The sequence below is a fragment of the Anopheles gambiae genome, chromosome 2 (genome assembly GCF_943734735.2).
Source record: "Anopheles gambiae chromosome 2, idAnoGambNW_F1_1, whole genome shotgun sequence".
Classification (NCBI taxonomy): Eukaryota; Metazoa; Arthropoda; class Insecta; order Diptera; family Culicidae; genus Anopheles; species Anopheles gambiae.
Window position 1 is genome coordinate 44,507,660 of NC_064601.1, and position 24,248 is coordinate 44,531,907.

The 24,248-nt window shown below is 36.6% G+C and overlaps 1 protein-coding gene across 5 annotated transcripts; it reads right to left on the reverse strand.

Moving 5' to 3' along the window:
- Positions 1–20,304: 20,304 nt before the first annotated feature.
- Positions 20,305–21,035, reverse strand: LOC4577253 (uncharacterized). Of its 5 annotated transcripts, none has more exons than XM_061643169.1 (3): positions 20,952–21,035; positions 20,662–20,842; positions 20,305–20,588 (listed from the first exon to the last, which is right to left on the reverse strand). In XM_061643169.1, exons 2-3 carry the CDS (start codon positions 20,788–20,790, stop codon positions 20,505–20,507), a joined length of 213 nt encoding a protein of 70 aa, XP_061499153.1. In that variant the 5' UTR covers positions 20,791–20,842; positions 20,952–21,035; the 3' UTR covers positions 20,305–20,504. The 5 variants fall into 5 exon arrangements, with proteins under 5 accessions (XP_061499153.1, XP_061499154.1, XP_001230613.1 ...); XM_061643170.1 differs by having other exon boundaries at positions 20,662–20,795; positions 20,910–21,029; XM_001230612.2 differs by having other exon boundaries at positions 20,662–20,795; positions 20,864–21,029.
- Between the last annotated feature and the right edge of the window lie 3,213 nt (positions 21,036–24,248).

Below are 24,248 nucleotides of genomic sequence, written 5' to 3' on the forward strand. Positions count from 1 at the left end.
ATTTAAACATGTTTGATTTTTAAACAATCCAATGACGCTATTCAATGTATCGCAGGTAAGTTTGGTTAAAAGCCATGAACTGAGTGTACATTGTATAAAAAGTACTTTAAGTTCATGTTCGACCGATAATGAATTATGAGAATGACTCACTTGACTGCATTTATTAATATACGTTTATTTGTAACCCCCCTTCGAGAGGCGCCACAAAAGGCCCTTTGTATTTAAATAAACAAATATCAAATAACCTTTGTGATTTTATTTAGAATTTTGCTCATCCGGATATTTGCAATTTGTCCTTGTTGTTATTTTATATATTTTAGTTAATCAACGGTGGGACAATGACCTTGTCTAGTCTGCACAACGTGCTAAACCATTTAGGGGCCATTACGTAAATAATTCTGCTGTGTCTGAAAATGTGTTACAATACGAACATAGCCCCCCTTGGCTGATTTTTTTAGCATAAGATTATTTTTTATTTTGTCAACGTATCAATCAACATGAACCAACAATGATATAAATTGGCCTCTCCGACATTCGTACTATAATTGAGGTGATGAAAATAAACGGATTGTGTTCTCATGTACTTTCGGATATTTTTTGTCTTAACCACAGCCATCACCGCATATTGCTAGCAATCCTATTCAAAAAGCTGGCTCTGCCATTACCGAACGTCTCACCCGCACCTTACATGTCGTGTTAACATGAACATAAGCTGCATAACATTAAGCACACCCGACAGGGCCAATTCGTTTTCTCTTCGAACTTTATTCTTTGTTTTCACGAGTACGGGTCGGCCGAAAAGAACCTGAAACATGCGTAGAAACATACACAAAATTAATCGTTCAGCTTGGACAAAAAGCATCGAGGCGATCCTTGTCACGCATTCTAATGCAATCCAACTCACTCCTCCCGTGCGACATTTCCGTGTATTTGGAATTGAATTGTGATAATAATATCAATTATGTATCAAAGAAGCGATGGACAGATAAATAGATAGGGGTTTCCCCTGAGACAACGCACAAGCTCTGAGCAAATGCTGTGGTAAGAATGCTGATGTAGCGAATATTTGGCCTAAGGGCAAGTGGATGATTGTGTTTGCCTGATTTACTAAAGAAAAAGGAAGCAATCAAACCTACCCGTTGGGACGTTAAATGCGATAGATGTTCAAGTAAACAGGGACAAACTACCATTCTTCGTTACTACAAATTCGATAGCATTTGTATGTTCAGCACATGTTGCTGAAGACTTGGTCTATTATTTCAATACTTCACACCAGATAACAAAAATACCAATATCCCATTATATATTATAATACATAAATATAATACACATAATCATTTTACTTTTCAGATATTCGCTTATGGTTCTACAAACGCATGTCTACAATACTACTCATACCCACTTCCCACCTTTTGTTTTCAGTAACATCCGCATCAACACATAAAGTGACGATATGGATAAGATGCTTATTTACCGCTACCTAGCCTCTTCTACCGCGAGTCTTGCTCATCATACGCAAGGGGTCGATGGAAAACGACCTCACACAACACCCATGGAGAACTGTGCAATTTCAACAGCGGTATCAAATGTGGGCAAGACTACCAGGCCATGGAGAATGAGCTTTAAGTGCTCCTATCGACGTGGAATGGGGGAACATTGCTTCACTCTTCATATTTCTCGACAACCCTAAGCAGTTTCGTATATCAACTGTACCATATTCTTCACACACCATCTAGCTGCTTGCTTCTGTTCCCTACCAACAGCTCAGCTTCCACTTCCACCAGAAGGACACTCTTCATAACCAAACTCAAAACGATGTAGGAGACGGCTGTTGAATGCTAGTCACGTGTGACATTTCTATTAGCTTATTCGATACAACAATACCGACTTAGGAAGGCAATTTCATTACATATGTAGCACATTCCGTTCATTCGTCGGATCGTGTGCTTATGTGTAGGTCTTGGGACGCATTACAATACATGCTCGCGCTTAGCACCTGAAAATGATCAGCGAACTATTGACACATTTGCAGAAACAGATGGTTGCGTCGGTGCGTAAGAACATGGTAGACCAACTTCAGCCCTACCTCCCAAACACTCCGTGATTTCCCAAATTCCCAGGACCGCGATTGTGATCACTTACACATTTGCACACGGGACCGAGCATTATAGCTGCTGTCAATTTGATGTAACGTTACTTCAACTTCTTTTTAGGGATTTCGAAGTTTTCCTATTAGAATGGGAGTATAATTTACGGCTGTTTTCAGATTTCCCTCTTCTTTTCCACACTCACAAAAAATACCTCTCGTTCCACACATTATTGAGGTGTTAGTCTCAGTCTTTGCTGACTTCATCAGGTTTACATTGTTGCAGACTTATTCTATCTGGGCCTTTTTGTTAGTGTTTCCCATTCAGTGATATTGTAAGCCTCACTGCATTAGTAATATCTTTTGTCACGTTTTGAGGAGCTGATTAGCTACATTATTAATTTGCTGTTAAATAAATCAATATCAGACATTTGTTCCTGTTGTTAACGGTTTAAGATGTTGTAAACCATTAGTTAAAAGTACACTGCTTCAAAAATTATTCAAAATTTATTAGGAAAGGTTGATATCGCCAGAGAGGTTAATATGACTTAATTATTGATTGTATTCTAATAGTTGATTGTGCTAATCGATGTCCGTCCGCGCGATTATACGACCGAGTGACCAAATTAAACTCGTTTCCGGTTCATTGCTCTTTCTTCCTCCAATTCGACCTCCTACAATAAGTCTTTCCCCGAGTTACGCGAATGTTACGTTCCAGAGACATTCGCGTAAGTCGAATATTACGTTGTACAGCCAAAATTTACTTAATAAATAATTACTTTTGATCAAATTTAGTTCATTTATGTAATATATCACATATTTAATGCAATTTGCGAAGAAAATTCGTTTATTAATGTATTTTTTATGATTTAATTTTTTTTTAATTTTGAACACATCGCATACGCCTTTCCTCGCTTAGTGTATTTATAAGTAAGGCAAGTTTGGGCATAACGCTTAACAAACTTCATAAAATTTTATTTATCTTTCAAACTCTTTTTTAATTCTTTTCATGATTTCCAAACTCTTTTCAGCCAACATGGTAAAGTTTCTCCAAAAACCACTGCAACATTTTATGTTGCTGTATATATTTAAAAAAATGCAGACCTAAGTGAAACATAATTCGCCAACAAGCATAATGATATTCAGGATAATCCTGTATAAGATCAACAACAGATAGGGATTTTAATGCAATCATGATAAAAACCCAAAAACCAAGCAAACAAAACAATAACAGACTACCAACACCTTGTCCAGGCTTCGGATTTTCTTTTCCCATCGCAACCGAAATTGTTTCCTTACCTGTCTACAAGCATTCCCGCACAACGAATTCTACAATATCACGGACAACGGGCAATACATCCCCCGTTTATTATTTTTTACTTCACACCCGAAATTACTTATCCACAATGGCCTTGTTTTGTTTATATGTTGACGGTCGCTGAGCTTATTAAATCCATTGACAATGGTACCAATTTAACATGTTATAGCCATTAGTAGGAGGCTCTTACTTCTGTATTTTTGCTTTGTTTTTGGTTAGTTTAGTTTCTAATAAGTAAAAATTGAATTCTACTAAAACTCATGTTTTGTGCAAAATAACATCATCGACAAATTCGATAAAAGCGGTAATACAGCGAAAAAAAAAAACACAATACTCAAGGTAAATCTTTACTCATTTGTCAACACAACTCTACACTCATTAAGATGATAGATGATTTATTTCTCGTCATTTTAGTTAATCTGCCACAGCACAATGTGTACAACCATACCCATCCTTCGAATTGATTGGACGCCTAAACTTGGTCAAAGTGTAACTTTTCTCATTCGTTTCGTCGCAACTGGTTCCAAATGCTCCCTGCCAAGATGTCGCTGCTTGCGGTCAAATTCAATTTACTCAACATCACAAAACTGCCCAAACCTGACGCTACCAAAGTCAACTCCGATCCAAGCTGATGCAATGGTAAGAACTCGATTCTATTACCCCAGCACACCAAAATAGCGGCTACCCGAAAGTGTCTGCTGAAAGTGACATCTAACACATAGGGTTGGTGTGCCGGAAGACACGGTTGCTGGTAAGTTTGAGCATTGGTACGTTAAACAAATGACTTTGTTCATCTGGATCGATTACTACCTGCTTGGAAAATATGGAAGAACAAAATGTGCACCGAAAGGCTTTTAGACTGTCTCGAATTGATACGACCATTGAACAGAATTGATCTCATTGAAAGATTCTAATTGAACATTTGTGGTTCAGTATATAGGACACTGTTAGGTCCAGGAAAGGTTTTTTTTTATACAGTTTGATATAGTATATTTATGCAGTTTTATATTGCAGTTTACAGAAAATGAAAGGATTGTTGCTATCATAAAAAAATAAAATTTAATAATCAATCTTCTTTTACATCGTACAATAAAAGTAATGTGTTAGATTATTCTCAACCACCTGATGACTTGTTGAAATAATTATCTAAGCTTAATTTCTACTTCTTAAACCATGTATTGATTCAAATAAAAAATTGCATTCATGTTATAGCTTCCCATTACCTTCAGTCGAATAAAGTTTGGTCAAAATGAATATTATCTTTCATGTCCTATTCTCACTAACAATTATGCAAAAACGCAATCAACTAATGTTAAGTTAACTATATTAAACCACTAAACTGCTTCAATTGCATTTGTCCTGTTGCGTTCGTTAAATCTTAATCCTGTGTCGAGTGACCATAACATCATCACCCTCTTTCTGCTCCTCCTTGCACCTGCTGATCATCCAACTATGTAACAACCATGACACCAGTAAACTTAACCAATTTTCGCGGAGCTTATATTTTTTTATTCCGAACTACATTGTAAACACAATGTAATTTGATAATGATGAAGTGTGGATGTCTTTCAGCAACTGTGTAAACAAACCTCTGGTTGTGCATCGGGCATGGGAGAAACAAACTTCATTTGCAGTGATCCTGGTGTGCGGTTCCGTAAATAATTGTACAGCTTTACGTAAGCCAGAATGAATGAACGAACAGCATGTGCCGCAGCTTTCGTCTGCGTAAACGTAAAACAGCCACAAAAACAGAGGATGCTGCACGATAAATGTTCGCAAATAGGCCAGCTGCAGACCACCTCATGCAACAGTGCAACCAGAGTAAAGTTTTATTGCAGTGCATTTGGTGATTAAGCCGCGTAGAATTGTATTTATCCTGCACAGTTTGTGCCGCCTTTTGTCTCACCCATCTCATCTAACAGATGTAGTGAATTGCTGTCGAAATCAACGTCCCGTGCGGTTGGTACTCCGAAAACAGAAAAACATGCCTAAATAGTTTACTCTTCCACCATACATTCAGTCTTAGTTTTGATGCTGTGATGACGATAATGTAGAATGGGGATGAGACTAATATCTACTGCTCCGTACAGCATTGGTGTTTACCACAAAAAAGGACATACCAGCAAATCTACAAAGCAAAAGGGATGAAACTTTTGTTTTGTTTTAAAATAAATGATCTAGCAAAATCGCAGTCACTTCGCAAAACTACTACGTGCTATTTCAGACAGAGATGTTGTTAAATAGTAAGCGTAGGGCTTTTTGGGCATGTGATAGTTGTTATATCTACTCTAATCAGTGGTTGCATTTTCTTTTTCAGACAAAATCAGAAGCTTCTCATTTAGTTGAGCATTGTTGTAAATGATTCGTTAATTTTAATATTAAAAAAAAAACTATTATAAATTTATCGTTATTGGGATAATGCTTGTAAAATTCGGAACGGCACGAACGGTACAGCACAAAAGCCATTGAAGTCTATTATTGCCTCAAATACTAGTACGGACTTACGTTATATTCTTAAAGCACTGTGTAATTAAAGTTGACCTGAGAACGCAGTACTTTAAAACGGAGATTTTCCTCGGTTAATCGTAGATACAGCATCCGATACCTTGAGATTTCTCTGCAGAAGGATTTATCTTGTCAAGACATATGCATTTTTTTAAAGCAGTTATATTCAAATGCTTTTCGTTCATTAACTCTCTGTAGTTTCAACTTTGTCATTGCATACCAACAACAATTCACACAAAAGCAGTATCTTTAGTAGATGCCTAGCTATATGCAATGATAATCAGACTACACAGACAAAAACCGACAGCGGATGTTGAGCAACAAATATTATAGCTTATTCGGATGTAACGGCTGGTTTTAATCCAGATCCGGCAAAACCAAATGATACGATAGGCACTATTTTTTCTATCTTTAATAAGTTTCCAACCGGTTGTCAATAAATAAGACGTAAAAAATGATTATTCAGGCAAAATACTATTCACCAGTATCTTATACTTTTCTAACCACTAGAGAAGTAGAACCATTTGAGACAATGGCCAACCACACATCCATTCCTTCCGGGGACACATGCAATGCCTGTAATCAACCATGCTGCCCGTGTGGTTGTTCTGCTGATTGTGAATTTTACATTTGAAACATGCAAATCGAGCTGTGCCAGCACACGTACTGCCCGGAACCCAAAAATGACTGAACGAAGACGAATGCCAGCTGGTGGATGAAGGAAATTATTTGTAAGCTTTTATTCCATATTAAAACCGTATCTCATATCAGCTAACGGGTTTCTTCTCATAACTTACAAAGTGGTGGATGCCAGCTGGTAGACGAAGGAAATTATTTGTAAGCTTTTATACCATATTAAACCCGTTTCTCATAACAGCTTACGGAATTCTTCTCATAACTTACAAACTTATGTGATATGAAGAAACCAAAACTGTTGTTGCCCTACTTCACTCCCTACTTCTGCCCTACTTCTCCCACACACACAAATATGCTGGACTGACGATGACGACTGAAATGATGATGCAACGAACACTTCTATCTATCGATATAGCATCTTTTGCCTGTTGTGGACCGAAGTCCTTATTGAAAACGACAAAACCCGCTCAAATGAAAACTTACATCAGTATCAGCGATGGCATTGTGGCATCATATTGCTGGCAATAGGTTTTGGGGATAGCACTTTTTCTTTCAGTCATCACCAGCAAGCATTTTTATTGTTATTCATAAGTAAAGGCTTCAGTCGTATTGCTAACGAGCAAGTGAATGTGGCATATCAAATCAGATGACAAATTGTATTGTCGATGGCATATGCGTTAGAGCAATTTTACTATTATGCTATCTTTGCAATTTTGTTTCAATTCGCGTTTCTACGAATTTCGTAAGCTTATGAATGAGCTATACAAATATACTAAGAAAATCAATAATCATTAGCAACATAATATGAAGTAAATAAGCATGTATTTTTACTTATCAGTACCATTATATTTAGGTTTTATATTATATACCACATTAAGAGATTTTAATAGAGATCCGCCTATACTCATAAAATTACAAAAGAACTAACAATGACATATCAGAATAAATAAATTGCGGTTTGTTCATAATTTTTGTTATGAGAACGCTAGAGAGGTATGGTCGCTACTGATTTTCTCTTCCTGCTCACTGTCACTGGAACGCATATAGGCTGCATGCACCAGCGACCTCTAACTAACTGTTCGGTTAAGCTATAAGGCCTCAGTTTCATAAACAATAGCTAAGTTGCCTCTATCTTTTCAGGTCCAGGATGGCCAACGTAAGTGCTATTATAACGCACCGACACGCACCGTACTACATATTAAAACGCCTTTATTGTTTGGGTATTGTATAGCGAACCACATTATCAAGCACTCTAGCATCAAGCGTAGAATCACCATGGCCATAGTCGAAACAGCATTGACTTTGTTAAATCGAGTGGATCGTTTAATTAGGTTTTGACTACAGTATTCATCTAACGTGTATAGCGCATATAATGTGACCGTGTTACGATAGTATTAGTTAAACTCATGTATATTCTAAATAACCAGCCTAAATGTCTACATCTAACTAATCATAACCCCTTATCTTATGTGAAAATGCTAAATTATATGGGGTTACAAATACGCCAGGAGTAACAAAAACAAAACAGAAAATGTCTATCTTAAACAAATATACACGAATATTAAAACCAATAAATAAGAAGAATAAAATAAATAAAAATAATAATGACGAGGTCTTCGATATGTCTGACGACAAGGCAGGGCTTTTGACACTCAGTTAGAAATGTCTTTTGATGAAGAAAGAACAAGGATATGGCTCTTATTCTTCTTCAACACAACACGTTAAACAGATTCATCATTTGGATTAAATTTGCTATGTTCTCTGATATGGAGAGTATGCATTCCTAAACCGATGCCGTTCGTACTTTATAGAATTCCAAACATTCCTACGTCAAATTTTCATTCACAAGTAAATTCAATAGCGTCAAACAGCTATTGAACATTAATACAGATCTATTAAAAAAGATCCTTCTATAGAGAGAATAATAACACTGCCGTAACGGTGTGAGTTTCACAATAGATTGATTTATCTTTGGTAATTAGACAAATATTTACAACTGGTTGTGGAATACTGATCAGCAAGAACAAAAGCCGATCTCCTTTTGTGAGCGAGATTCATCGGTAACAATTCGTGAAAAATGAACCCATTTCGTGAAGATCTATCCTCACGGCAACATTGCGATGGTCTTGTGTTTATTGTTTTGCCAAAATGCCTATACCAATATAATCTACCATACATTTTAACAGGATTTGTCGCGTTTGTCGTTCACAACAGATGGCGGTTACGCAGAATAATGAAAGCAATCAAATGAGCGAGGCAATTGAGAAAATTAAACCAGTGTCTATCGGTGTCTGATACTCGATATGTTTCTTCGTCGTCACTCGTCCGTGCGTCTATCAGTAAATTAATGTCACTTTGCCCCCAGGGAATGTAACACTCGTATTGCATTTAGTGTGAATGAAATTCCAAACACAACATAGACACAATCTGATGCTCATTATCTTATTCCTGATGGCTTATATGATTGTATACGCACTGAACTTGATACTGCAAGGATCAACATGGTAATGCTGCTTTGTTCTATTTTGTGAGGGATATTAGTTGATTCTTAATCCAGGGAAAACGCCGACCTTCCATGCTTATCATATTTCATAAAACCATGCAACAATTACAACCGAAAAGTTATTATTGTTTTTAAGCATTTGAAAGAGCATCTATTGCACAAAAATCAGACACATACGATAAAGATTGTAACAAGCTATCTCGAAAAATGAATCCATGCGACTGTACCACTCATCAATCAAACGTTTTGCTCAAAGCCCAAATTTAAATTCCGCTCAGTTAAAAATCGATACTATCGAGTCCCTTCGACAATACAGTTTGCTCACCTGCCGACCAGATGTGTACCGGATGTCAAATTTGTTTTCGCACTTCCGGCACAGCGATTGCGAGACCAACGTGTGTCGAATTAAAATTTAATGACTTTATTTCACGTTTTCAATGCTAATGCCGATGCGCGTGATGCCGGTTGTATGTGTGAAAATGCTTTTCCTGTGTCCCAAAACCAGTGGCAATGCACCTTTGGGGCACATTTGAACGGGAGCATCGTTGCACAGCCAGCACACCGGATCCGAACGGCACGAGGTCCGCCTGAATACCAGCAAAAGGTGGAGGGAAATATTTACATTCCTTTTCATTATGTGCCAACAAGGGAGCATATTTATTCCTTGCTCAGTCCAGAATCGCAAATCAGCCGTTGGTTACTTACCAGTACTATGGTTGAACTGAATCCGGTGCCATTCGAACGCCGAACACGCACCCTCCAAAAGATAATCAAGTGATAAAAGTGGAATAAAATAATTGGATAAATCAATTATTGATAATTTCATGAAATCACATTTTATAAAATCTGCTGACCCATTTGGGTGGGTGTGTGTGTGTGTACCGGCAAGCTGCCGTACGAGGCAAATGAGATGGAACTTGGCGGTGAAAATCCTTCCGGTTTCAGGATTATGGACCCGAGAATTGCTTCGCCAATAGCGGAACGTTATTTTTTATCACTAAAATAAATCTCAGTGCATTACTTTTAGCTTGGCATTCGCGTAAAACCATAAGAATAAAAAAACCCCTTTCCAACTCCCAAACACCGTAAATACTGATTACACTACTGATAGATAATCAATAACGAAACGTGTTGATCATGTATCGCAGGGGTCAGCAAATTCTTTATCTGGCCGGCGAAACCATTGTACGCGCTCTTGCACACAAAACGGTTGATGATTAAAAGCATATCTTAATAAATTCAATAAATGTTAAGCCTTTAAATTCAGACATTTATTACTAACTACTAGTTTGTTCATTTGTATTTGTTAAGTGATAAGCCATCTTTTCGGCCTTATCATTGATCTTATAAACTATCTTAGATGTTTAGGGTATCAATAAATAACATAAAGTATCATGGTACAACATCAGCACAAAATAAATAACAAAGAGTATCACAGTAAGACATACAGAGTAACATTAAGAGTTCCAGTCAAAAGAGTCATAGTGTCATAGTTTCTTATAAAAGTTATTTGCGCCGTTTCGCAACGAGTAGTGAGTCAAAAGATTTCGACGTGAGACTCGAGTCGAAAGATTAAACACCGGGTGTGATAACTAAGTCTCACTGCCACGTTACGCCAGGGTATGAACCGTAAGACTAAACAGGTTTAAATTTATTCTGCACTGACTCGATCTTACTCGACCATAACGAGGACGATGGGCAAATTCACGCAAAGAGATAGTTAAAAGATCATTCATCACGTTCAATTTTAAATTACACGTTTAATATCAACACAAATGATACAGGGTTTTACAAGTAAGAATCGAATGTCAGCAAAACGCATAAAGTTGTTCATTATTTAGATAGAATAATTACTGCTTCGAATTGGTTAAACATTTTTGTTTGATGATCAATATTGTACCACTGACAGGCTGAAAAAAAGGGTCATTTGACACTTTAACTGATGAGTGAACGTTTAAATCTCGTTTTTATAACAAAATACTAACGATACATGTACAGCTTCGTGTTACAAAAGCTTGATTTTTACCTAAAAAAAGTAAAAAATACAATTTTATTTGTAAAAGTCAAAATAACGTAATATTTATTAAAGTCATCGTGGGCCGCATTATAAGCTCTTGAGGGCCGCATACGGCCCGCGGGCCGAAGTTTGGAGACCCCTGATCTAGAGAACTGTCCAGAATGCCACAAAGTCAGATAATAGGTGAAAATTAAAGGTGTCCGGCTTTAGGCAGCCGTCACTATATGGAGCAAAAAATACAATCCATCACGAGCTAACCTGATGGAGCCTGCCACGAATCGTCGTTTTTTTACATACTTTACACGTCGTTTATTGAAGTTGCTTTTGTGTTGGTCCGTTTAGTGTTGGTTAAATTTGCCTTCGTGAGATTTGCATCAGAGATAATTATGTCCGTGAGATTTTGCGTCCGAACTACAGGGTTTTACAAATCAAACAGTAATATGGACCCTTGTGTACCCCGAAAAAAGGGAATACTTTTTGTCGAAAAACTGGACCGAAGGATTGTACAAATTCTTCAAGCCAGCCCTTTAAACAAAAAGTTTGCCAACCCCTGGTGTATAGTATTAAATCCTGTCGTTCTATCATGATAGACCTATCGGCATTACTTTACTGTTCAAAGCTCAACATTCCATAAAGTGAAAATGCTTTTCAAGATTTTTCAGTCCGTTAGTCTGGAACTACATATTGTATTTGCAATTGATACATTTCTTTCTCCAACATCAACCGACAGGCAAACAATGCATCGCGTTAAATGATTAATGAATCGACACGAAATCGATAAAACAGTCGGAAACAACTGGCAGTTTGTTTTTCTTTCACCATGATTGTTCATGGTGCTCGTGAGTCGAATGCAACGGATCATGAATCAATCGCAGTGGTAAAATGTTTTTTATTCAAATCCCAAAAGTAACACATTTGCATCCCGCTCGTACTCCAAATACAATACAAAGCTTAATGATGTTCGTTCTGTATTTTTGTTATTTTGGATTTGTGCGTTCCTGCTTGCTGTAGTTTTTTCCCCCAATTTCACTTCCGTAAGGGGCTGAAAGCCTATCTCTGGCAATTGTTTACACTGAATCAGTCATAAATGGAATAAAAGTATGTAGTATAAATGGATGCTTAATCGCTGTCGGGATGTTGTTTATACATATATTTCATTTCCTCTCTGCTTCCGCTGATATAATTTTGCCCAACTCGAACAGGTGATTGACGTCGTATGTTCTGTAAAGCAGATACTGTTTTGTTGAAATGATGAAAAATGAATACCTCGCTAGTTCGATATTTTATAACAGAAAAAAATCGTTTGCAATAATTTACAACATGACTGATTTATACAACCACAATTTCTAGAAATGCCAATTGCCGCACCAAATATTAGGAATAAAAATTAGTCTGCAGCCTTTTCTAATCGAGCTTTGAAGTTTTTTTTGTAAACAATTGGTTACTGATCAACAAATTAAAATAATTTCCAACGTTTTACCAGACTTTTACAGAATTTTCAGGTAAAATTTCGAATCCCTGTACAAATGCAAACTCTTTGGTCAATTGCTCAAGGATCAATTGCTTGACCTAATCTATACCTAAAATTGTTTTTAGTATACTCATTGTATTGCTTTTACGTTTGTCCAGGAGTTTCAGCTAGTATTCTTTCTAGTACATCTTTATTTTTTTGTTTATATTTCTCGTATTGTTTCCTGATGAATCACACATGCAACACGGCGAGTGGCGACATCAGTTATCAAAACACTACGAACTTATTGGAGTTAACGTAAAACATATTACAAAGTACATTTCGCATACACCAAATGCTTTCTTTTGTGTCACGTTCAGCTACTACACATTTAACGAAAATTTGGTAAAATAACAATTTGGCTAGTGTAGCCTATAGTATTATAGAATAATGAAAAAAACCTAAATTGTCATCATGTTAGCTTCTCTATGAATATTCTGCTGCAGAAATTATTTAGAAATACTACTAGCTAACAGTACCGCCTTTAACCCTTTTCTTTTATCGTCACAATTTACGGCATAATTGCTTAACTAATGAACAGACTCCATCATCCCCGGTAAGAAATGTATTGTACAAATAAAGACTATTCGCTACATGTATCATATTCCACAATATACGCTGTTCGCCGTTGCAAGGAACGAGCGTACAGCTTTTCCATGTCATTTATCTTCAGACCCAATTTAACACCTAGTCCGAACATCCAGAAAGCTAGCTGCAACGGTTTGCCTTATTCCGTGCTCTATAAGGTATCACATGATGCTCTATCACCATCGCATATGCAATTCTCGAAACTGAACGATTCGTGCTTGAATGCATATATCCGGAAAGCAAGTCGTTTCGGTAGGTGGCTAATTTGAGACCGTTCGACCGTGGCCGTGTCGGACGATGGAAAACCGAATCACGGATTTCTGAGGCGAAAATGCGTCATTGTTTAAAACTGAAGCAGCTGTTTGAATAAGGCTACCGCTAATTTCACATGCTTCGCCTTTGGTGAATCCTTGAAGCCGTGGTACAGTATCATTGTTTGCAGAACTTGCCGGACCAAACGTATCATGCAAGCGAATACAAAGCACAAAAAATGCAGCTATGAAATAGACAAGTTTCAATTACAACTACGATGTGGTCACAAGAATCAACAGTATCATATGCAGCTCCATGGAGAGGATTTGCTTTATCTTAAAATAAAACAATATACTCACCGTGGTAGAAAAAGGCAATGTTTGTTCCCTTTTTAATCCCATTTTGATTCCATGTGGACTTATGTTGCCATGCTTCTGCATGAATAGATGAGCTTTCTGAGCTTTGTTCTACCGATATCATTATATGAGAGCAAGTTGTACTCAACAAATTGGAATATGTTCTTTATAAAAAAGGTTTTAAAACAAGAAAGTAAACCCTTGTACCATTTTTCAATGCGACAATTGTGGTGAACTGAATTGTTTGAATGTGCCTTCATCATTTTTATACACGAAGGAAAGTACCTCCAAAATTCACCAGACATATTTTCCATCTGAATTCTCCTCATGGTACATCACAAATGTTCATGATATGTGAAATGTATTTAATGTAAAAGCACTGCGCTGACAGGACTTGATGCGTAACTCGCGCAACAGGGTTTCAATCTTCTTATCAGTCTCCCACCAGTACGTCTAACCATTTCCCGAGCGAATTCCTTGTGATACCAGCAGCAACCTGTTTTTGCTACGTATATGGCTGGGCAAACGCTTACCGGTTGCTGCTATGGCAGATGACGTGTAGTCTTAATATTCAACCGGCAAAGCCCTCTGGCAAAAGATGTCCTGTGAACTGATCGTACCGTTTGATGATAGCATGTGTTTAACGTCGTAGCGGATTTGATTCCTTGGAAGTTTGGCCCTTTGCTATGGCATTGTCGATGGCAGATGGTGGGAACTTTGTTAAATTCTAATGCCGAGGAAAAAAAACAATAAACAATCTGTTCTGATTTCGTTGTACGGTTTGCGACAATGCTGTCGATGGTAGTAAGAGTTTCATAATGTAAACCAAATCTGGAGGTTCATAGCAAATTAAGGTGGATTTATAGCGTTTTTTCTTGTTCTTGTTCTCAATGCCAAATCGAAGAACAGTTTTGCCGGTCGAGATACGGTTTTGCTCAATACTTTTTCATTAACACATCGACACAGAATCTGTGAGCGGCAACCGATCAAACGATCGTATATTGAAGTGCCCAAACGATTCTTTTGTTTGGTTGACTATTTGTAAAATCGTTCGCGTCAAGCCCTCCTGTTCATCCTCTCACCATTGCTCCACAGAACCAAACACATTATACGGACGTCACACAATGCGTAAACTGGATTTCAGCCATACAACCCTATAATCTTTTGACAGGAAGTTTACGCACTCCCATACAAATCAAGCGTAAACTTTTTGAGTATACGCCTCGTATGACGTCCGTATTAGAAACATCGTTTTCATACCGTATTGTATATACCGTAATCACTACTGGACTTGTTTAAAAACATATCAACAATTGGTACTGGTCCAGTATAACAAATACCTATAACTCTATCAAACGCCTATAAGTATGCAAATAGTGTTGATGCATAGGTTTGGATACTCTAAATCAGAGATGTCAAACTGATGGCTCGCGAGGTCTTTCGGTTTGGCCCGCGACCGCTTGAGCCAATTTTTTTTTGTAGAAGCATTTTTGCTTCTATAGTACATGTCACTCAATTCCGGACTCCTGAAATATGAAGAGATTTTCAACTTTGCAGGTTTCTCTATGAATTGTCATGCCATGCCTCATAAAACCTTGTCATTTTTTTCTATCTTCTCTCTATGCATGTATGCATAAAAAGATAAGAATTTCAAAAACTGTTGTAGTCAAAAACTGTTCAACTCCGCACAATTTTAGTAAAATGGTAAAACAAATAGATGAAAATTATGTTATACGCTTTTTCCGCTGATTAAATTTGTTAGCAACAAGTATTTGATGAACAATTAATAAAAGAAACAACTCGCGGTTTAGTTTCAACCTCATACAAAATCTGAAATGCCCTACTCATATGTATGTAGTTTAGGAACATTACTTTTTTATTGTTAAGCCATCAATCAAGACACTTGGCAATCAATTAAGCATTTTCTATAAAAAAAAGACTTGTACAAATAAACAAAATCACTCAGCCAACAGGAATTAAAAGCGCAAGCTCTTATACTTATTTGGCACATTGTTTTGGAAAAGCTCGAACCCCTCTTTAGGTATACTAAAGACAGAACATTATATTTTTGCAAAACTTTTAGAAATCAGATAAAATCAGATGTTAGCACAAACACGTGTTAGTTTTGATATAATATTACAAACGATCTTAAGCTTTCCATAAGGCATCCTACCAAGACCAATGTGATTAGATAAACTACAGGTAGGGTTATGACTCTAATTTGGTGGCCATAATGAATGAAGATTTCTATGGAGATTGGCAGGAAGGGAATAGCGGGTACTAAGGACTCGTATGACACCTTGCACTCCTCTGTAAAATGAATATCTGAACTGAACTGAATGACCTGTTGTAATTTATGAACTTTACACAGCATCAAAAGTAAGAATTCCCTACTTTAATTCCAGCTCCAAAATATTTACTGCTCTATATTGGAACCGACGCGTTAGCCATGGCCAGTTTTTGCACATTACTTTTGCGTACTGAATCTTGTTAGTTGCCATTAAACTATACAAATGTTGGCAATATCAGAGGCATATGACCAATTGAAAATAATCTGCTACAGCTATTTTTTACTTTTTTCTCATCAAAGTTTTAATTTTTGTGAGATAACTATCATCACAAATTTAAATAAAAAGAACTATGAATGATCTGATTTTTGTATCATATAATATCATGTAAAAACTAGGCTTCGGCCCGTGCTACTATTTACAGTGGCATTTTGGCCCGAGAGGTCAAATGAGTTTGACATCGCTGCTCTAAACTTTTCGGTGTATAATTGCTTATTAAAAAATTTCTACAATTTACATTTACCCTAGTAAAGCATTTATCAGACTTAGGACTAATATATAAATAATAAGTCTCGTTCGTTTTAAATTACCGGTTTAATAGCGTCTTTCTTCAACTATACTTACAACTATCATGTACTGCTACGAGCCATTGATTGGAATATTGCAAATATTATTATTAATATTATTATTTAATACCATACATCATCATGTCCTTCAAATAATTAATTATCGTTATTTTCTTTTCGGAATTTTAAATATGCATCCAATACAATACATAAAAAATGAACATACAAGCTTACCTACTCTACATTTCTCGGGTCAAATGTTACTCTTAGTTATCCGCCATATTCAAAATTAAATAAACAAACGTATAACATATTATGTATAGTTTTATGTGCATACAACTTACTGATATTGTAAAAAAAACTGTCAATTGCTTATTATGTTAAACACACAGCAAACATCGTTGTCAGAAAACGAAGCGGAAAAATAATTTAATGCCGAAAACTTCGATAGTTTTAGTTTTAATAGTAAGATGTTGCCAAAAAATTGGTCTCTTTATTCCGCTGGTTATTTGGTAATAATCCCGCGGTTTGTCTTTCTAGCCCTTTTTATGCTATTTTGTTGCATATTCTCTCTCTTTTTCTCCTCTGTTTTCCTCTTTTCTCTCTTCCTAACGATAATATTAACAGGTCGTTGGAACCATCCTAAGCCGTTGTTATAAGGTTCCAACAATCGTAATTCATGAACTGAGCAACGACAAGATACATAAACTTCTGACGCTTTCGCCGTTCCCAGCAAATACATCTTGCTTGACATGAAACTTACAAAGTAACAGCAGATGCTTGATACCTGCAAGATTTCATGCATCACCACCCTTATTGTATCCTTTCGAAAACAGCAGTCGAAGAATCATTAGTGGAAAACAGTTGGAATAACAAAACAAGAAAAACAAAAATAAACTCTCCAAAAATCCGCATAAGTACACACAAACCAACACTAAGTGACAGGATACGTACGGTTTGGCACGACAAGGACAAAAAATTCACAAAAACAAAACAAAACACAACCTCAATCCGTATCCATTTGAGTTCGTTACAGCCGTCCAAAGCGCCCAGAGACTCTTTCGCCTTCTGTCAGGGTTCAATGAAAATATGTACATTCGGGGCATGTTACAAGGTACATCCATGTATAATTTTATCAGATTCCCATTTCCATCCGAATCCTTGACATCACGTCAACCGGAACGTTATGGCTCGTTCCTTTACTTGTGCCATACCGTGAGTCTTTCCCATTCACTCGTTCATTTTGTATTTGATTTTACAAACCAAACTTCCGTTCAATCGTATACATTCGGCGAGTTTGTGACGTTCATGTACAACAGGTCCAGGTGATGGCGTCCAATACAATACGTCCTATTCACTTTGTGTAGGAGAAGGATTTTGCTGTCTCTTTTTTTTTAAACTTCCGGGAAGATTTTGTTTTCTTTCCACGGAATTACAAATATGCGGGAGGAAGTTTTTGTGTCCCCTTGTATCATCCAACCTAGTATTCTTTTCTTTTTAACTAAGCCGCATTATCGGATGTAACGATCTAACCTGTACTCCAGATATCACAGACAATCACAGTGTGACTATACAAACTAAAATATTTATAACCCAGCAAAGCCTTGTGGGAGATTTTGGTTGAATTGGGATATTTTACAGCAAACACAAGCTGCGAAAACTGCCAAGTTGGACGTAAAACGAATCACCTCATTCCATCGCAAGCCTGCCCGGGAGCGTCATGCTGAAAGATGTTCCCAAGCCCTACACTTGCAGTGCTCGATTGCAATCTGTTGCAATCCTTTTTTACTTCCTTTTTTGTATTGTTTTCCACTTAAAAGCTTACGCAAGGTTTGGTGCTAGATGCAATTTTTATAACCATCCTGTGTGCACTCATATGGCTGCAAAAGTACAACTTCTGTCACTTTGGCATCGGTTGCCATTTTTATTTGCCTATCAAACGTTTCCATAATATCACTCAGTGTACCATTAGAAGTGCCAGATAGATCTCGTTCCTAGATTCGCTCACTTGTTCGTTCATTCCGGAGGCTAGGAGAGAAATTGAAAGGAAAGGGATCGAGTTTTAAATAAAGCTGACTTAGCCTTTCGCTTTGCCACGTTCATCGCCCCGATACGTCCGCCGAGATAGATAAACTTTCTCAATAAAACTGCACTTAAACTGTGTGATCCGGTCGACCGATACTACACAATTCCCAGCGGTCTGGGGTAGGTCATCGTTCTCGTTCACTGAGTATACATAGGAAGTCTGTTTCTTTTTTTTTTTCATTTCAAGGATTAATAAATGTATTGCATCAGTCAGAATGTTTGAGCATGGTTTAAACTTGCTTTCAGAATTTTAATATATATATATATATATATATATATATATATATATATATATATATATATATATATATATATATATATATATATATATATATATATATATTGTTTTAATATCCAATAGTGCAAATTTTACAGTGCGTTTGAGATTTACCTATACAAAGATATTATTGAATAGTTTTTTGAAAAATAATTATTTTAAAAAAAAATAATCTAGTATGTAAACATTCCATCAAAACCTCATTTTATCATATCATAAAGCTACCACGAAGTATAGAGTTTTTAACAACCGAAAAGCCAATGAACAAAGAACAAAAAATAGGGTCCAGAATAAAATATACTCTTCCGTTTTTGCCTTGGCTGCAAACTACAGGTCAACGAATACCATCCACCAAAAGGGACACTTATACAGACCAACCAAGCCAATAGTTTGTCACACTACCGGTGATGAATTTTAATTATTTCTCCCTTGAATAATAGTATTTCCTTTTACCGTCCCATCCATACCAGTGGTCGCTTTACAGGCTTCTGCTGCTAGATGCATAAACGATCCACTGCACTACGAATTCAATTAACGAGATGCAACAAACACACCCGCATTTGAGTGAAGCCTTTTCCGCCAAAGAACTGGACGGAACCAGCGATAACAACAAAAACTACTGCAACTAATACATACATACCGGTACACACAGACAGTCACATGCTAAACACTCCTGCTTCGGAGACCACAAACTGCCTGGGTCGAGATGGATGCACGTAAAGCGAAAAGTTTTACTATCAAAACTTGTCCATTGACGATTGTTTCGATTTAGTTATTATGCAACGGTGCATTCTCTTGGTGTGGCCTTTAAATGGATCCCGCTCTTACATCATCTACCCACAGGTTGGATTGAAAACGCTAAACTTATGCATCCCCGAAACATGGACAAGGGTAAGACAAGCACATTCTGAATCTGGATACAGGTCGGTGATGGCAAAATGGCTGTATCGTTCACCACAGAAATTACTAAGTTCAACTTTTTAACGAATACTCACTTAAAACCACACATACTTTTAAATATCTATCCTACATAATTTTTCCTCGCTACTTTCATAGATATTGCAATAAATGAAAATGATAAAACTATTTGGAGTATTTGGCGGCTCTGGTGTACTTTATTTTGCTAAGCGTTTGCTTAGCAGAAAAGCGTCTGCTAAGGGTACTTCGATTGTCACAATGTCAGCACACAAAATTAGCAGTCATCATCATTCCTTTTAGTAAAAACCTAATCATAGACCACCGAACTACATTAGAATTTGCTTTATGTGTTTGTGTTGGCGCTAAACAAATAAATTGTGAACGTTGAATCACTATTAATTGAAATTGGCCAGCAACAATTCTTTATTTAATCAAAACGTTCGATGAATCAAACTAAACAACAGCAACTAAAGAAGCGTAAACCATCAACCCTATGACATGTACCGTTCATCAACTCACGCACTTTACACTCACAATACATATTGTTAATTAATGCTGCCATTTGTATAAGTTGATAATATCCCTTAGAAATTGGTGGTCTAAAAAGGAGCTCGTCCGTTTATCATGCACTGGGCACAGTAATGTGCAAACTGTGCCCCCTTCAGAAGAATATCAGACACGCCCTGTGAGGAAAACAATTTGTTACGTTATGTGGCGTTATCCTTTTTGTGCTGGTTGCATAAACGATTTACTTACCGATAACTTCGGAATGCACACCGTTATCGGATAGATAACAGCATAAAAGAAGGCACAAACGCATGACACCTCGAAGCCAAATAAAAACAGCACGATTAACCAAAAGATGCACCAAATTGGATTTCCCATTCTGGCTGGGGTGTTGTTAGAAAAATATTACGTGAATAGATAGAAAAATCAACTGAAAGAAATTAAAACGTACAGAGCCAAATACAGCGATTTATTATTTCAAACCGAATAGCTCTTACAATTGGTTTTTGTAAATTGCAAGAAATTAATCTTAATTGAACCTTTTGACTTTTGGATTGAAGTGACTTGAAACTGTACGGCGATGTTTATACTTTCGCGACAGACGCTAGATTTGGATGGTTTAGAAATTGAACCGGTATATATATACCGCACATGTGTACATACTCTTGTATATCAATACGGCTTGAACGTCGCTACTCAATCATACATTTAAAAAATAAACGTTAAGTTGTCGTTTTTTTACTGCACATATTTAACTTTCCAGACAAGCAGAGTGAAAAGGATAGACATATTTTGGTGGAGTATACACAAGAATTAACGGGTGCCGATTATGCTACAGCCGATTCATCAGCGATTGATCTAGCGGTACGCGGAAGAGGCAGCTATCACGGCGCCCGTTGCAAAAGGTATACATATTACGAATAATTGGTAAGTGAGCGGTAGCACGCATATTTGTATAAGAGAGTGGACTACAATTCCGATGAAAATCATTCTAATTCGACCTTGTACAGTGAAAACCAACAGATGGAATTTAATCTGTTCCAGTGACTCACTCGTTGTACGAAAAACGTTATTCGTTTTGTGCGAGGCTCTTTTATGTGTAATTTGTATGCAAAGTGAAATAATTCGTATCTTAAATGGCTGGTATAACGAGTATATACGCAGCTAAAAAAATGAACAATGTGTTGATAAAAGGGTAAATGTACCAAGAGTGGTGCAGTGGTTGTAGTTTTGTAGTGGTACAGATTTGTTTAAATGAATTTACAGTGTCACAAAGGTTAAGATATACACATTTTAACACATAGCCATTTAAAAAAGTTTTATCTTCCCTACTGCTACAATTTTCACCATCAAACACTACAAAATCAACGAAAACTACATGTTTTTGTGACTGATTTGTTGTACCTATAATGGTGATAACATACCTGTTTTTTATATCTATAATGGCACTATAGTAAAAAAATACAAGAAATTAGAAAAATATGATAAAAGGCACCTATCATTTGCCATTCATAATAATTATTTAAAAAAAATGATAATTCATTGTTATTGAGTCATTTACAGCATTTATACAAATATGAAATAAATTCCTATAATCATATAATTTGGGCCGGTCTGGTGGTACAGTCGTCAACTCGAACGACGTAACAACATGCCCGTCATGGGTTCAAGTCCCGAATAGATCGTGCCCTCATATGTAGGACTGACTATCCTGCTATGGTAACAATAAGTCACTGAAAGCCAAGCTCACTTCACTAGTAGGTACTTGCAGGCCTTGACCGACAGCGGTTGTTGTGCCAAAAGAAGAAGCATCATATAATATAATATTAATTGAAGTTAAAAATAATTTCAAATCACTCACAATTAATATAAATCACATCACAAATCAAATAAACGAACGAGCACAACCTGGAGCTAACGCAGTAATTTTCTTTTGCAATAGCTCTCAAGCCGCAGAAACTCTTCTACAACATGAAAATTTACGCTCCAGGGTTTCCACGAACGGACAGGACAAAACAAACAAGAGTTAGTAACAATTCTCCCCATTCGGAAATGGAGATCGCAAGTTGGAATTTTTCCATTGACCAGCAGGAAAAGTGTCGAACGTTGAAGAGATGATAAATAAGGCTTCACAATTGACGTTGCTCCAGATCCTTCTCCAGCTGTGTTCGTGTCTCACGCTCTATTTTAGCGTCTGGTAATCTGTTCGTTATGCTCTATTGGGGGCTTGAACCCATGACGGGCATGTTGTTAAGTCGTACGAGTTGACGGCTGTACCACCAGACCGGCCCAATCACTCACCACTCACTTGTAAATCATACAATTATATGATGATCAATCGATTGTTAGTATCGAAACTAGTATTTATCTGAGTGATCATACAAATTATAAAAATGCTCAATGTTTACCGATTGTGATCTTAAATCACACATCAGGAACACAAATTATATTGCTCGTAATCTGAGATTTTACTCCTTAGCGTGATTTTACTCCTCATTGAGCATTAAGATTTGCTCGTTATACGAATAGATCATGCTATATGCCGTCTTTCACCATGCTGTATTTTCCTATTTAAATCATTGTGAAAGGTAATAAATTCGAGATATGATCCATATGTACTCTTTGGTTTTATCGTTTAAGAATTACCAACACAAGTGAATATCATGAATGCGCTTAGTAAGATTCAACTTAGTTGCGTTACGTGTTTGTGTAGGTGCTATTCAAATTGATCACTAATCAATTGGGTATAATTGATTATTTTGCGCAGTTTTACATTATTATGTCAAACCTTTTGAGAACCTTTAAATAAAACTAAATAATAGCAACTAAAGAAGCATTTACCGTGAACATTATTACATTATGAACATTATTCAAAACATAATGTTCATTAACAGTGTTATTGTGTAGTTTGAAAAAAATATTATTAACATAAACCTTGGTAATCCTTAGAACCAAGATCGACCTTTCTTCAGGCCCTTGGCTTTATCAAATTGGTATGATCATTAAGTTCTACGTAACAAATTTAAATTGCTAGAGCGTTTGAAATCATTCGGATAAAAAAGTATACATCTTCCTTCGGTTGGTCTGATTTGACACATGGCGATCATATGAACACTCATATGAACATATCATTTGATGCTTCAAAACACTCATATATCCCAACCGTTGAATCGCACCGATCCAACCATTTATTAGTCACCCTTTGCTCCGCCATAGTCTGAATGTCTCCAATCAACGGCAAACATTGTATCGTCTTCAGGGGTAGGAAACCTATCTTGTCGCATACAACAATAATGTTTTCAACGAATGTTTTGTGTTATTATATTAGCATAGCAATAACATGTCAATTATTACCGTTTATTTAAATATAAGCAAAAAAATCTAATTCATAATTTATTGTTCATTTCCAAAGGACTAAATTCATGTCGAAATAAAATTTTTAAAAAATATATATTTTTTCTTTCTGTCGCACCCTGTATTGTCGCATTTCATACTTGAAAGGGTTGATAAATAGAGCCAGATTTGCGTCGTCGCGATATTAGTCATAGTTATGCAGTGAGCTCGAGTGAAGCAGATCCGTGTTTTATATCAGGCCGCTAAGTATAGTTTAATAATGTTAATATGAGGTTCTTAGTGACTTGTTTGTGTGTTATGGCTGCAACATAGGTGACTTATATCATACATATATTACATACACCAAATGCTTTAAAAAGTTTTTAAGATAATTAAACATACAGTCTAACGGCAAGTGACATGGAAAATTTAACGAAGATTCGACCAAGAAGACTTGATTTTTTACATTTCTATTCGTGTTGGACAGTTAAAAATCTTCAAAG